The 15,202-nt window shown below is 42.2% G+C and overlaps 1 protein-coding gene across 6 annotated transcripts in view; it reads right to left on the reverse strand.

The window, feature by feature from the left end:
- LOC110501509 (protein TANC1) overlaps positions 1-15,202 on the reverse strand; it is a 180,963-nt gene that overhangs the window by 21,175 nt on the left and 144,586 nt on the right. For all 6 annotated transcript variants that reach the window (XR_005038794.1, XM_036958878.1, XM_036958877.1 and 3 more), the window contains 3 exons: positions 7,111-7,718; positions 3,589-3,697; positions 1,771-1,893 (listed from right to left, as the gene is read on the reverse strand). Coding sequence is in view for 5 of the 6 variants with exons in the window: in XM_036958878.1 (XP_036814773.1) it covers positions 1,771-1,893; positions 3,589-3,697; positions 7,111-7,718 (840 nt within the window). In the remaining variant the exon portion in view is untranslated. The remainder of the gene's footprint in view (positions 1-1,770; positions 1,894-3,588; positions 3,698-7,110; positions 7,719-15,202) is intronic.

The following is a 15,202-nucleotide window of genomic DNA, read 5'->3' on the forward strand; positions in this document are numbered from 1 at the left end:
ATGTGTAAAAGAAAATGGAACACTGAATTCTGCCAAAGACAATTCAATAAATAAATACAATTTAAAAATTCCTTCCTTGCTTAAAACATCATCTCGTCACATTTCTGAGATTAGTTTTAAACAAAGTTGGAGCATGCATGTACTAATTTATAAACACATTCAACACGAGTAAATATTCTTTGTATTCTTCTTCTCCTTGATAAGGAAATGAATTATACATGTTTGATCAGACAGAGCTGTGAGTGGAGCCCAGAGAGTGTTAAAACCAGAGGAAATTGAATTTGTTTATTTACAGGCGGAACCGCACTTGAATAAATTAGCACCAATGATTCCAAGGGGGCCTTGGAGGAAAAGGAACAAGCTCACTCTGTCTGTGGCTGTTTACATGAGCAATGTTACACTCAAACAGAATATTTCACTCCGGGGAAACGGGGAAGACAAAGTGTAATAAAACGACACTATAAGAGTACTGCTAATGGCAAAGAAAAATATATGATTGTTTTTGCTTAAAGCTAGAACACACTGTATAATTCACCACTGATAATGAATTGCCTCATATGCCCTAAGAGAGCTATTTCCTTCCTCTCGCTATAATAAAGTAGGCACAGACACATCATTTAGGCATAATTTAATATCAAAAATCATTTTGCCCGCTCCTCCATTAACGTGGCCCTTTTTGTTTATTAAATCAGTCTAATCTAAAAGGGCCCTGTAATTACTTAGAACAGCCTCCTTGTCCCCCACAGAGAGCAGCATCACAGAGAGCAATGGATCAAAGTAACGGCAGAGAGTGCAACAACCTGCATCAATCTATCTGAGCCCAGTGAGAATTTTGGTGAGATTTCCAATGGGCCGTTGTTCATTAGTGGCGAGGGCACACTCATCACCGTAAGTGAGTGTTTCCAGGAACAGAATGCCTTATCATAACACACGCCGGGAGCCGTCAGTGGAATTAAAAAGCACTCAGGGAGGACATTTGAGGTGAGGAGTAGATTACAATAATACCACTGTGCTAATACAAATCACTGGTGGGAAAATGCGATAGGAAACAAATTCAGGGAGACCAATGACCATCCGCTCGAATGTATTCTAGTACCACACACTCAAGAAAATATGTCAGTGCTGGCGGTCTCCCATCGCCGAAGGCGAAATCCTGTACCCAGGAAACATTTTTACCTATTTTTGATCAACTTTTCCCATCACCGAAGGCAAATCTAGAATCAGGAATAAATGTTTACATCTACATTTTCCGAAGCTCACTCCCTAGTCCCTATACTTTGTAGTAGTTGCCAAGCCAGATTACCGGGTGATCCCAGATGGCAGTGCACCTTCAGGGAGAATTCAGTAAACTCTGGAAAAGTTGGATATAAATGTTTCTTTTCACACATTGTATAGCCCATACCGACTGGTAGATTTGCCTTTTGTGATTGGAAATGTTTCTCAGAAATAGGTAAAGAAAAGGGCTGGTAAACATATTTTAGGGCGACGGGAGTGAAGAGGTTAGGGGTTGTTCTAGTGGTAGTGCTGCTGCTCGCGGACCACATATTGCCACTGCATGAATGGGTTTAAACCCTGACTGCACCACTTTTCATTCTATGTCCATCTATCTCTCCATCTCAATAACTTATTCGCTGTATCTAGCAATAACAAGTACAAGATACTGTGAAAATAAACAATAAATAACTAGCAGTATGTTAGTCAGTATGTCAAGGCAGTGCTCTACGTGAGAGTCTAGGGTTCAGGAGGGGGGAGTTGGGTGGGTAGTCTCACCTTGACGTTGGGGGTGTAGAGGTTCCTCAGAGAGGCCAGGGCTGCAGAGAGGCCGTCAGCGCTGCAGCTGATCCACAGGGCCTGCAGCACGCTGGATGACACGCCCGTCTTCTTACTCAGACCCTGAGGACAGAGACAGAGAATCCATGCACACACACCAGGTCAATAAACCAGTGATGAATGCACTCAGAGCCTTCGCTCACACCCAGAGGGCATATCCTCTGATGATACCGTCCACATCTATCTTGATTAATAAATAAACATACATACATACATACATACATACATACATACATACATACATGTACAGTGCCTTGCGAAAGTATTCGGCCCCCTTGAACTTTGCGACCTTTTGCCACATTTCAGGCTTCAAACATAAAGATATAAAACTGTATTTTTTTGTGAAGAATCAACAACAAGTGGGACACAATCATGAAGTGGAACGACATTTATTGGATATTTCAAACTTTTTTAACAAATCAAAAACTGAAAAATTGGGCGTGCAAAATTATTCAGCCCCTTTACTTTCAGTGCAGCAAACTCTCTTCAGAAGTTCAGTGAGGATCTCTGAATGATCCAATGTTGACCTAAATGACTAATGATGATAAATACAATCCACCTGTGTGTAATCAAGTCTCCGTATAAATGCACCTGCACTGTGATAGTCTCAGAGGTCCGTTAAAAGCGCAGAGAGCATCATTAAGAACAACGAACACACCAGGCAGGTCCGAGATACTGTTGTGAAGAAGTTTAAAGCTGGATTTGGATACAAAAAGATTTCCCAAGCTTTAAACATCCCAAGGAGCACTGTGCAAGCGATAATATTGAAATGGAAGGAGTATCAGACCACTGCAAATCTACCAAGACCTGGCCGTCCCTCTAAAGTAAACTTTCAGCTCATACAAGGAGATGACGGATCAGAGATGCAGCCAAGAGGCCCATGATCACTCTGGATGAACTCTGGATCACTCTGGATGAGATCTACAGCTGAGGTGGGAGACTCTGTCCATAGGACAACAATCAGTCGTATATTGCACAAATCTGGCCTTTATGGAAGAGTGGCAAGAAAAAAGCAATTTCTTAAAGATATCAATAAAAAGTGTTGTTTAAAGTTTGCCAAAAGCCACCTGGGAGACACACCAAACATGTGGAAGAAGGTGCTCTGGTCAGATGAAACCAAAATTGAACTTTTTGGCAACAATGCAAAACGTTATGTTTGGCGTAAAAGCAACACAGCTGAACACACCATCCCCACTGTCAAACATGGTGGTGGCAGCATCATGGTTTGGGCCTGCTTTTCTTCAGCAGGGACAGGGAAGATGGTTATTGATGGGAAGATGGATGGAGCCAAATACAGGACCATTCTGGAAGAAAACCTGATGGAGTCTGCAAAAGACCTGAGACTGGGACGGAGATTTGTCTTACAACAAGACAATGATCCAAAACATTGTGTCCCACTTGTTGTTGATTCTTCACAAAAAAAAATACAGTTTTATATCTTTATGTTTGAAGCCTGAAATGTGGCAAAAGGTCGCAAAGTTCAAGGGGGCCGAATACTTTCGCAAGGCACTGTATGTACTCTAAAATTCACAAAAGGAATTGAACACGAGTAAAGGTGGGATATACATTGTAAGCTTCTGGGTCCGTATGCATCAAGAGTCTCAAAATAGGATTGCCGATCTAGGATCAGGTCCCCTCCGTCCATGTAATCTGGTTTATTGTGATCGAAAAGGCTAAACTGATCCTAGATCACCACCGACTCTGGGACACTTTGAGAATACTGGCCCAGAACTACTGTAAGTAGCTAGTCTCTTGTACCTTGAAGATGTGTGCTTTAAGGATATGGTGGCCCAGCTCCATGGTCTGCTGCCGGTTCAGTTTCCCTTCTTGTCGTGACAGCATGAAGGCCATGAGGGCGTGTCCACTCCTATAGGAGGAAACACAAAAATAATTCCCATCACCTATTTGCTTTACTATAAACTAAAAGTTTGCAAGGTTTTGGAAAAACATTAGTTGTCAACATGTGGTTATGTCATGGTAGGATGTTCTTAGTTTGTATCAATGTGAGAGATACATCGATACATCCACTTTCGAGCTTGGCCGATTGGGGAGTGACAGCTGCGTTTCTAATTCAAACACAAGCGTTTAAAAAAATTTTTTTTTTAATTCGCCCAGGCAATCGGGGATAGATCATTGCGATTTAAAATCTATTGTCTTGCGAGATTGGAGAGTTTGTTGTCATCATGGTACATTATTCTATCAATTACTCCACGCCGTTCTCTCTGTCGGTCTGATTAAACGCTGTTAAACGCTGTCTAGTCCCTGCCTGGCTAGGGCCACGAGCAGGACAAGCGATGTGGACTACAGAATGCAGCCCTTGTGTTGAATCCACTCCCCTTCCTCTCCTCACTGTAGATCTGCTTGCAAGTGTTAATTACCAGAGAACTTCATTAAAAGGCCACGCATGACCGCCGTTTCACTTTGATCCTTTTCCATTAATGTGAGCGTTCTCTTTTAAATGGGAAAATAACAAGCTGGCAGCTAGCTAGTGTGGCTAAAAGCTTTCTTCTAGCTCTCTGTGTCTGTCCTTGTGCCAGGTCTTCACTTGCTTTTGTTTTGACAGATTGTGTTGGAAGGGGAGAAAGGGTGTAAAAGAGGTAGGTCAGTAACTGCAGTTTGGAGGAGGTAAGCAGAGGTGAGTCAGGACAGAGAGAAAGTGCACTGATCTAGTGCACTGCTTCTGATCATGGCCCATGGGGCCTTTATAGGAAATAGGTTGCCATTTGGGACACATAGCCCAGTCTGATTAGTGTGCATTACACTCTTATAAAAAAAAGGTGCTATCTAGGAACTAAAAGGGTTCTTCAGCTGTCCCCATAGGATAACCCTTTTTGGTTCCAGGTAGAACCATTTTGAGTTCAAAGTAGAACCTTTTACACAGAGGATTCTACCTGGAACCAAAAAGGGTTCTACCTGAAAAAACGATTGTTTTTTCCATCCACCTGACAGGTGTGGCATATCAAGAAGCTGATAAAAAAAGCATGATCATTACACAGGTGCACCTTGTGCTGGGGGGGACAATAAAAGGTCACTCTAAAATGTGCAGTTTTGTCACACAACACAATGCCACAGATGTCTCAAGTTTTGAGGGAAGGTGCAATTGGCATGCTGACTGCATGAATGTCCACCAGAGCTGTTGCCACAGAAGTGATTGTTCATTTCTCTACCATAAGCTGCCTCCAATGTTGTTTTAGAGAATTTGGCAGTACATCCAACCGGCCTTACAACCGCAGACCACACCAGCCTAGGACCTCACCAATTTCACCTGTGGGATCGTCTGGAGGGGGGGGGGGGGGGGGGGACTCATTCTGATTGGCTGGGTACCCTCCCAGGCCCACCCATGGCTGCACCCCACCCAGTCATGTGAAATCCATAGATTACGGCGTAATTAATTGATTTGAATTGACTGATTTCTTTATATGAACTGTAATGCAGTAAAATCTTTGAAATTGTTGCATTTCTATTTTTGTTCAGTGTGAAATCAAGTGGAACATGCAGCAGATTTCTTGTTAATATTTCAGATGGGATGCATACATATTTAAATTCCAGAACCTCTTTCTTCTCCCTTCCCTTACAATGTTTTTACTTTCTTCCCTCTTGCATAAACCAAATTTGTTATCCCCCAATCTTTAATACCAAATAATGTGTTTGCTGGCAAAGATTTTTCTTTAAGTCAACAATAACACTGTGTTGATGCTTTAGGGACAGCATAACAAGTTTTCGGTGTTATTGTTATAGTAGTAATGCTAGCTACTGTATAGTTTTCATTTGTTACTAAGCCTACAGTTTGCCAACTTCAGAGTATCTCTGTAAAAAGAAAAGCATGTTTCAGAACAAACTCAGTTTCACCACTTGCCAGAGGTGTCTAAATTCCACAGATAGCTATTCCACTGAATGGTGTTTATGGAAACATCCTTGTCAGTAAACATCCAGCCCCAGTGAACTTGAGCAAAATTTCCCTGCACGCACAGCACTGAAGGAGCCTTACATTTCCTGGCTTTCAACCCATCATTTAGATCCCCAGTAAGATACTGTGACAGATAATGTGACCTACGATGTATGGTGACAACCCCTGTGTTTCAGCCAAACCACATCGACCGCGTCCCAAATGGAACCCTATTTCCCCTTTAGTGCTCTATTTTTGACCAGACCACTACCTTCCCCTGGCTAGTTTCCTCACCCAGCAGAGCACAGCTTAACAGCAACAGGAAGAAATATGACTTGTCAGCTTCTGTTTCAGAGTTGAGCTGTAAATTCCATCATTTGTTCTGCCGCAAAACGCCGTCCTCTACCCCCCTTGAGGATTCCACAAGTAGCCTACCCCTGTGTTTCAATCAATGGCGGTAAACAAACTGGGGAGCGATAACATATCTGATGGAGTGAAAAGGAGTGGATTGATATAACTCAAAGGGAAAGCGTTGAAGCTGTCTTGAATGTTCGATTTCCTCTTCAAGTGAAGAAACAGACATCATCAGACATCAGACGTCTCACAGGCAGAGATGAGTCACGCACAACTTTTCTCCCTCTTTAGTGCACAAACCACCCTTCAAAACTGGCTCGAGCTTGTTTGCTCCTCGAACAAAATGGTAGGTTGTCTCCCTCGCTATTTACATTTTAAAAAGCGTCTGAAGAGCAGAATATTCAGAACCAAACAAGGTACCGTAATTATGTCTTGTCCTTCTGAGTGCTAGTAGAAATGCCAGTGAGCCATCCCTAGGCAACCGCACATTTCACTCATGGTAGAGAGGGTGCATTTTCCGTTTAACATAACTGAATTACTGAAAAGAGAAATCTCCTAGGGCTCTATAAAATCTGCGCTGCGGAAAAAGTGGACGGAATCTCGGAATCCAGACACATTTAACGGAATTCAACAATATATACAAAATGTATTGAATAGGAAATCAACATCATGTATTGAACTTATTAGAAAAGGCATACATTTTCTAAAGTTAATCATAAGACATTAACAAAATGCATCAGTGATTTGTATTTTCCTGCAACTTTCTGAAACAGCACAGGAATGCCCATTTGTGTGTGTTGTGTACGGTGCGTTGCGTTGCGTATGTCTAGTCTTCACTCTGTGTAGCTGATAGCGGTTAAAACACATTTCATAGAGCCCTAATACTATGAATGTATTGATGAGTAAAAGCTCTACTTTAGCCCCCTGACAGAATATTGTTTTGAGTGGGTTCCATCGGGTAGGTTTGAGTTTGCCTAACTCACTGATTGAGCTTGAGTTCGCCTAACTAACCAGGGTAAATTTGAGTTAGCTTAACTCACCTGGGGTCACAGAAGAAATCGGTGCTCTCTCCGTCCGCCCTCCACACCAGCCACTCTCTGAAGGACGGGTGGCAAAACATGCGTGTCTTGTCCCGTCGCTTGATGAGGAAAGAGGACAGCGTCTCCATGCGCTGCTGGAAGTCGCCCCAGGGCAGCTCGCCGCGCACAGCACCCGCGTTGATGGCATGGAACAGCTGCTCGTCTGTCATGGGGTGTAATGATGCCAACGCCACGTTTAGGATGGGCAGCGAGCGCTCGAAAGCCGACTGGGTCATGAACTTCATATTGCATTGGAGTAAGTAGAGCTCGGCCAATGACACGGGCACCACCTTGTAGCTGGCACTCTTGATGACTAGGTGGCCCTTCTCGAACAGATCCAGGGTCAGTTTGAGGTACAGGTAGGAACCCTGGCTGCGGGCAATCAGGTGGCTGCTCACCTTGCCCACGATGATAGGGTCAGCCTTGCCATTGAGGGAGATGTTGTTCATGATGTCCTTGCTGCCATTGATGCGGTACTGGATGTAGGCATTGAGGTCCGTGTTGATCTCTTTGTTCTCAGGGAATTCATCCAGGGAGATCTTGGAAAAGGGGAGGAGGCTGGTGATTTCCTAGGAAGACACAATGACATGGTTATTAGATTTAATACAGCACTTTAATAGCATGATGTTATATTATAAACTGGGTGGTTCGAGTCCTGAATGCTGATTGGCTGAAAGCCGTGGTATATCAGACCGTATACCATGGGTATGACAAAACATTTATTTTTACTGCTGTAATTACGTTGGTAACCAGTTTATAATAGCAATAAGGTACCTCGGGGGTTTGTGATACATGGCCGATATCCCACGGCTAAGGGCTGTGTCCAGGCACTCCACGTTGCGTTGTGCATAAGAACAGCCCTTAGCCGTGGTATATTGGCCATATAACCTTATTGGTTAATTATATTATAAATATTTGTTCTCCAGTACCATCACACATACAGACAATTCAGTCTATATGTAAATGAGAAAGTGGGTAAAACAACTAGATGGTAATTGTACATGAAGTACAATTGGTGGGACTTGCTTTAACTCTTTAAACATTTTTGTGGTTGTGGTAGCAGTTTAAAAAGTAATATTTTACTATTTAAAGCAGTTACATAAAATCAGAGTTAAATGTAGTAAAATAATTGGTCTGATTACCGTGATAGACTACTATATCAACCATATTACTTTGGATTGTGAGTCAGTTGGTTAACAAAAATGTCTAAACTGCCGTTGTTGAGTGTGAAAACAAAAAGACAAAGTGATCTTCTGACATAAAATGGGAAGAAAAGGGAGGATCATGTGAACAACACTTCGGAAAGCAATGCAACTCTCATTCAAGCTGTGGGTTTCAGATAAATAAATGCACGATTGACTTTTGTAAAATGTTCTGTGTAAATTAAGTTTGATTTGAGTTGAATGATGCAATGATTAGAACATTTTAGGCTACAATTTGGGAAGAGAAATGGGATGGTGGATCTAGTGATGACAGCTCTTTAAAAGTATTTTATGGTTGTTGAAGAACTACGCAGAATAGGTTTGTATGCAGGCCTACTGATAGCTAGCTGTTGTTCTAATAGATTAACTCTTTAGGCTAACAGTGAATACTGAAAAGTACATTTCCTGAAGAAAATGTGCTGTGTTTGCTAGCATGTTTTAAATTACATTTGAAGTCAGAAGTTTACATACACCGTTGCCAAATACATTTAAACTCAGTTTTTCACAATTACTGACATTTAATCCTAGCAAAAATTCCCTGTTTTAGGTCAGTTAGAATCACCACTTTATTTTAAGAATGTGAAATGTCAGAATAATAGTAGAGAGAATAATTTATTTCAGCTTTTATTTCTTTCATCACATTCCCAGCGGGTCGGAAGTTTACATACACTCAATTAGTATTTGGTAGCATTGCTTTTAAATTGTTTAACTTGGGTCAAACGTTTTGGGTAGCCTTCCACAAGCTTCCCACAATAAATTGCATGAATTTTGGCCCATTCCTCCTGACAGAGCTGGAGTCAGGTTTGTAGGCCTCCTTGCTCGCACACACCTTTTCAGTTCTGCCCACAAATGTTCTATTGGATTGAGGTCAGGGCTTTGTGATGGCCACTCCAATACCTTGACTTTGTTGTCCTTAAGCCATTTTGCCACAACTTTGGAAGTATGCTTGGGGTCATTGTCCCATTTGCAACCAAGCTTTAACTTCCTGACTGATGTCTTGAGATGTTGCTTCAATATATCTGCATAATTTTCCACCCTCATGATGCCATCTATTTTGTGAAGTACACCAGTCCTGCAGCAAAGCACCCCCACAACATGATGCTGCCACCCCTGTGCTTCACAGTGTTCTTTGGCTTGCAAGCCTCCCCCTTTTTCCTCCAAACATAATGATGGTCATTATGGCCAAACAGTTATATTTTTGTTTCATCAGACCAGAGGACATTTCTCCAAAAAGTATGATCTTTGTCCCCATGTGCAGTTGCAAACTGTAGTCTGACTTTTTTATGGTGGTTTTGGAGCAGTGGCTTCTTTCTTGCTGAGCAGCCTTTTATGTTATGTTGATAAAGGACTCGTTTTACTGTGGATATAGATATTTTTTATATCTGTTTCCTCCAGCATCTTCACAAGGTCCTTTGCTGTTGTTCTGGGATTGATTTGCACTTTCGCACAAAAGTACATTCATCTCTAGGAGACAGAACGTGTCTCCTTCCTGAGTGGTATGATGGTTTATTTTTCAGTCCTTGGCTGATTTCTTTTGATTTTCCTATAATGTCAAGCAAAGAGGCACTGAATTTGAAGGTAGGCCTTGAAATACATCCACAGGCACACCTCCAATTGACTCAAATGATGTCAATTAGCCTATCAGAAGCTTCTAAAGCCATGACCCACTGGAATTGTGATACAGTGAATTATAAGTGAAATAATCTGTCTGTAAAACAATTGTTGAAATAATTACTTGTGTCATGCACAAAGTAGATGTCCTAACTGACTTGCCAAAACTATAGTTTGTGGAGTGGTTGAAAAATTTGTTTTAATGACTCCAACCTAAGTGTATGTAAACTTCCGACTTCAACTGTATGTATGCTTTGTAGTGGTAGTGGTAGTGTCCGCAGTAGTAATGGTGGTGACTGTTTATAGTTGGAAAAAGTAGGTAGATAACAAGTTAGGATAGCTTGAACACATGAAAGATGGTTTGGTGTATATAGCTTGAACGGTTCAATAGTTACCGTTGGAGAGTTCTATTATGCAAATGTATGCTAATATATATAGGTTATAGTCAATACATTTTTACAGAAAAATGCTAAATCAACTATATAATTTTACACCTAAGCGTATACCCAGAATTCTAAATTCATATTCCACAATCATATCTCTCCTGACCACAGAGACGAGCGCAAAATTAAGAGCTAAACGGACAATCTTCTGTAACATGAGTGGATCCTCCAGCTTTTCTTATCAGAGCAAGGTCAGTAAGCACAGAGGGCTAGCTGGAGCACTAAGCTATCGGCAGACACTCGCCGCTGTGTTTGCTAACAAAGGCTTTGTGAACTGGGAGACTGAGCGCTGGAGACGAAGAGATGGGGCCATTGGGGACACTTTTAGCGGGCACGCTGTGGACACAGCCCACACTTCAATCACACTCCTCAGGGTCAGAGAAATCAATCCACCTTAATCCTGCTGCAATCTCCCTGCCTTTCTGGTTAATGCAGCCCAGAGATAACACCTTCTCAGAGAGAGAGGGAGAGGGAGAGAGAGAGAGGGAGAGGGTGAGACCCGAAACGGAGGGAGAAGAGCGAGAGAAAGGAGGAAAAAAAGAGACCGAAAACACACTGAATAATACACAGGCTGGACAAGGTGTCTGTGAGCTAACACCTCACCTAAGAACACCTCAGTTATCAGCCTGTCGGGTTAGCCATTGTGAGCGACCTTCCCCCGAGATCTTGTTTACACTTTGGATGTGTGAGGATGAGGTAACACTCACCCTGGCTCTAGTCTCCACTGATCCTACCTACTGCATACGGAGAGAATGGATTTATCCAAGAGGGGGTTGCGAAATTACAGTAACTACCCAGGTTTTCTAGAAAATGTACAGGTTTTCCAGAAAGGATTCTGGATTTTCCTGCTCATTCCCTTCCACTTCCTTAATCTTACCATCCGGGATTTCTGGAAAACCTGGGAAAGTTACCAGAATTTTGCATGTTTGAACAGTTTCCTCTGGTTGACTAATCCATCACCCTTTATACTTCATTTTTTGGGATGATGGATCAATATATTTTGACATGACATTCAAGAAATTTAGAACCAGGAACAGATATAGCCCTTGGTTCTCCCCAGACCTGACTGCCCTTAACCAACACAAAAACATCCTATGGCGTTCTGCATTAGCATCGAACAGCCCCCGTGATATGCAGCTGTTCAGGGAAGCTAGAAACCATTATACACAGGCAGTTAGAAAAGCCAAGGCTAGCTTTTTCAAGCAGAAATTTGCTTCCTGCAACACTAACTCAAAAAAGTTCTGGGGCACTGTAAAGTCCATGGAGAATAAGAACACCTCCTCCCAACTGCCCACTGCACTGAAGATAGGAAACACTGTCACCACTGATAAATCCACCATAATTGAGAATTTCAATAAGCAATTTTCTACGGCTGGTCATGCTTTCCACCTGGATACTCCTACCCCTGTCAACAGCACTGCACCCCCAACAGCAACTCGCCCAAGCCTTCCCCATTTCTCCTTCTCCCAAATCCATTCAGCTGATGTTCTGAAAGAGCTGCAAAATCTGGACCCCTACAAATCAGCCGGGCTAGACAATCTGGACCCTTTCTTTCTAAAATGATCTGCCGAAATTGTTGCCACCCCTATTACTAGCCTGTTCAACCTCTCTTTCGTGTCGTCTGAGATTCCCAAAGATTGGAAAGCAGCTGCGGTCATCCCCCTCTTCAAAGGGGGGGACACTCTTGACCCAAACTGCTACAGACCTATATCTATCCTACCATGCCTTTCTAAGGTCTTCGAAAGCCAAGTCAACAAACAGATTACCGACCATTTCGAATCTCACCATACCTTCTCTGCTATGCAATCTGGTTTCAGAGCTGGTCATGGGTGCACCTCAGCCACACTCAAGGTCCTAAACGATATCTTAACCGCCATCGATAAGAAACATTACTGTGCAGCCGTATTCATTGATCTGGCCAAGGCTTTCGACTCTGTCAATCACCACATCCTCATCGGCAGACTCAACAGCCTTGGTTTCTCAAATGATTGCCTCGCCTGGTTCACCAACTACTTCTCTGATAGAGTTCAGTGTGTCAAATCGGAGGGTCTGTTGTCCGGACCTCTGGCAGTCTCTATGGGGGTGCCACAGGGTTCAATTCTTGGACTGACTCTCTTCTCTGTATACATCAATGAGGTCGCTCTTGCTGCTGGTGAGTCTCTGATCCACCTCTACGCAGACGACACCATTCTGTATACTTCCGGCCCTTTTTTGGACACTGCAAGCTTCAATGCCATACAACTCTCCTTCCGTGGCCTCCAATTGCTCTTAAATACAAGTAAAACTAAATGCCTGCTCTTCAACCGATCGCTACCTGCACCTACCCGCCTGTCCAACATCACTACTCTGGACGGCTCTGACTTAGAATACGTGGACAACTACAAATACTTAGGTGTCTGGTTAGACTGTAAACTCTCCTTCCAGACCCATATCAAACATCTCCAATCCAAAGTTAAATCTAGAATTGGCTTCCTATTTCGCAACAAAGCATCCTTCACTCATGCTGCCAAACATACCCTTGTAAAACTGACCATCCTACCAATCCTCGACTTTGGCGATGTCATTTACAAAATAGCCTCCAATACCCTACTCAACAAATTGGATGCAGTCTATCACGGTGCAATCCGTTTTGTCACCAAAGCCCCATATACTACCCACCATTGTGACCTGTACGCTCTCGTTGGCTGGCCCTCGCTTCATACTCGTCGCCAAACCCACTGGCTCCATGTCATCTACAAGACCCTGCTAGGTAAAGTCCCCCCTTATCTCAGCTCGCTGGTCACCATAGCATCTCCCACCTGTAGCACACGCTCCAGCAGGTATATCTCTCTAGTCACCCCCAAAACCAATTCTTTCTTTGGCCGCCTCTCTTTCCAGTTCTCTGCTGCCAATGACTGGAACTACAAAAATCTCTGAAACTGGAAACACTTATCTCCCTCACTAGCTTTAAGCACCAACTGTCAGAGCAGCTCACAGATTACTGCACCTGTACATAGCCCACCTATAATTTAGCCCAAACAACTACCTCTTTCCCAACTGTATTTAATTTATTTATTTATTTTGCTCCTTTGCACCCCATTATTTTTATTTCTACTTTGCACATTCTTCCATTGCAAAACTACCATTCCAGTGTTTTATTTGCTATATTGTATTTACCTTGCTACCATGGCCTTTTTTGCCTTTACCTCCCTTCTCACCTCATTTGCTCACATTGTATATAGACTTGTTTATACTGTATTATTGACTGTATGTTTGTTTTACTCGTGTGTAACTCTGTGTCGTTGTATCTGTCAAACTGCTTTGCTTTATCTTGGCCAGGTCGCAATTGTAAATGAGAACTTGTTCTCAACTTGCCTACCTGGTTAAATAAAGGTAAAAAGAAATAAAATAAATAAAAAATAAATATAGCCTAATCCCAACTCAACCCAGAAAGCCCAACGAACATAAACATGAGGAATCCTCTCTCTGGTCTAGTGGTTTCAAACACTAGTGGTTCCTAACACGGTACCTAATTTAAACTGTTTCACCATGTCAATCACAGCCAGCCGACATGGATCTCTCTCCTTCTGGCTTTACAGATGGGGTATCATCCCCAAAAACTTTCCACATCACAGAATCCCCCACACCATGCGAGGATGAATCAACACAAAGGGGAAAATGTACTCAATTCAAAATTAGGATAACGCCCTACCCACCTACCCCTTCACACAAGAGGTCGACCGATTAATCGGAATGGCCGATTTAATTGGGGCCGATTTCAAGTTTTCATAACAATCGGAAATCTGTATTTTTGGACACTTTTATTTAATCTTTATTTAACTAGGCTAGCTAGTTAGCGCGCGCTAATAGCGTTTCAAATGTCACTCGCTCTGAGACTTGGAGTGGTTGTTGCTCTGCATGGGTAATGCTGCTTCGAGGGTGGCTGTTGTCGTTGTGTTCCTGGTTCGAGGAGCGAGGAGAGGGACGGAAGCTATACTGTTACACTGGCAATACTAAAGTGCCTATAAGAACATCCAATAGTCAAAGGTTAATGAAATACAAATGTATAGAGGGAAATAGTCCTATAATTCCTATAATAACTACAACCTAAAACTTCTTACCTGGGAATATTGAAGACTCATGTTAAAAGGAACCACCAGCTTTCATATGTTCTCATGTTCTGAGCAAGGAACTTAAACGTTAGCTTTCTTACATGGCACATATTGCACTTTTACTTTCTTCTCCAACACTTTGTTTTTGCATTATTTAAACCAAATTGAACATATTTCATTATTTATTTGAGGCTAAATTGATTTTATTGATGTATTATATTAAGTTAAAATAAGTGTTCATTCAGTATTGTTGTAATTGTCATTATTACAAATACATTTTAAAAAGTGTCCGATTAATCGGTATCGGCCTTTTCTGGTCCTCCAATAATCGGTATCGGTGTTGAAAAATCATAATCGGTCGACCTCGACTTCACACATCCATGTAACCTTGCCAAAAAATGTCAATTCATGAAAGTTATGAAGAAAAAAAAACGCACACACACGTTTTTGTACTATCCTTGTGGGGACCAAACAATTGATTCCCATTCAAAATCTAATTTTCCCTAACCCTAAACCTAACTCTAACCCTAATTCTAACCGTAACCCTAATTGTAACCCTAACCTTAAACCTAATCCCTAAGCCTAAATTTGCCTTTTTCCTTGTGGGGGCCGGCAAAATGTCCCCACTTTTCCTTGTTTTACTATCCTTCTGAGGACTTCTGGTCCCAACAAGGATAGTAAAAACAAACACACGCACACACACACA

The sequence above is a fragment of the Oncorhynchus mykiss genome, chromosome 22 (assembly GCF_013265735.2).
Source record: "Oncorhynchus mykiss isolate Arlee chromosome 22, USDA_OmykA_1.1, whole genome shotgun sequence".
Classification (NCBI taxonomy): Eukaryota; Metazoa; Chordata; class Actinopteri; order Salmoniformes; family Salmonidae; genus Oncorhynchus; species Oncorhynchus mykiss.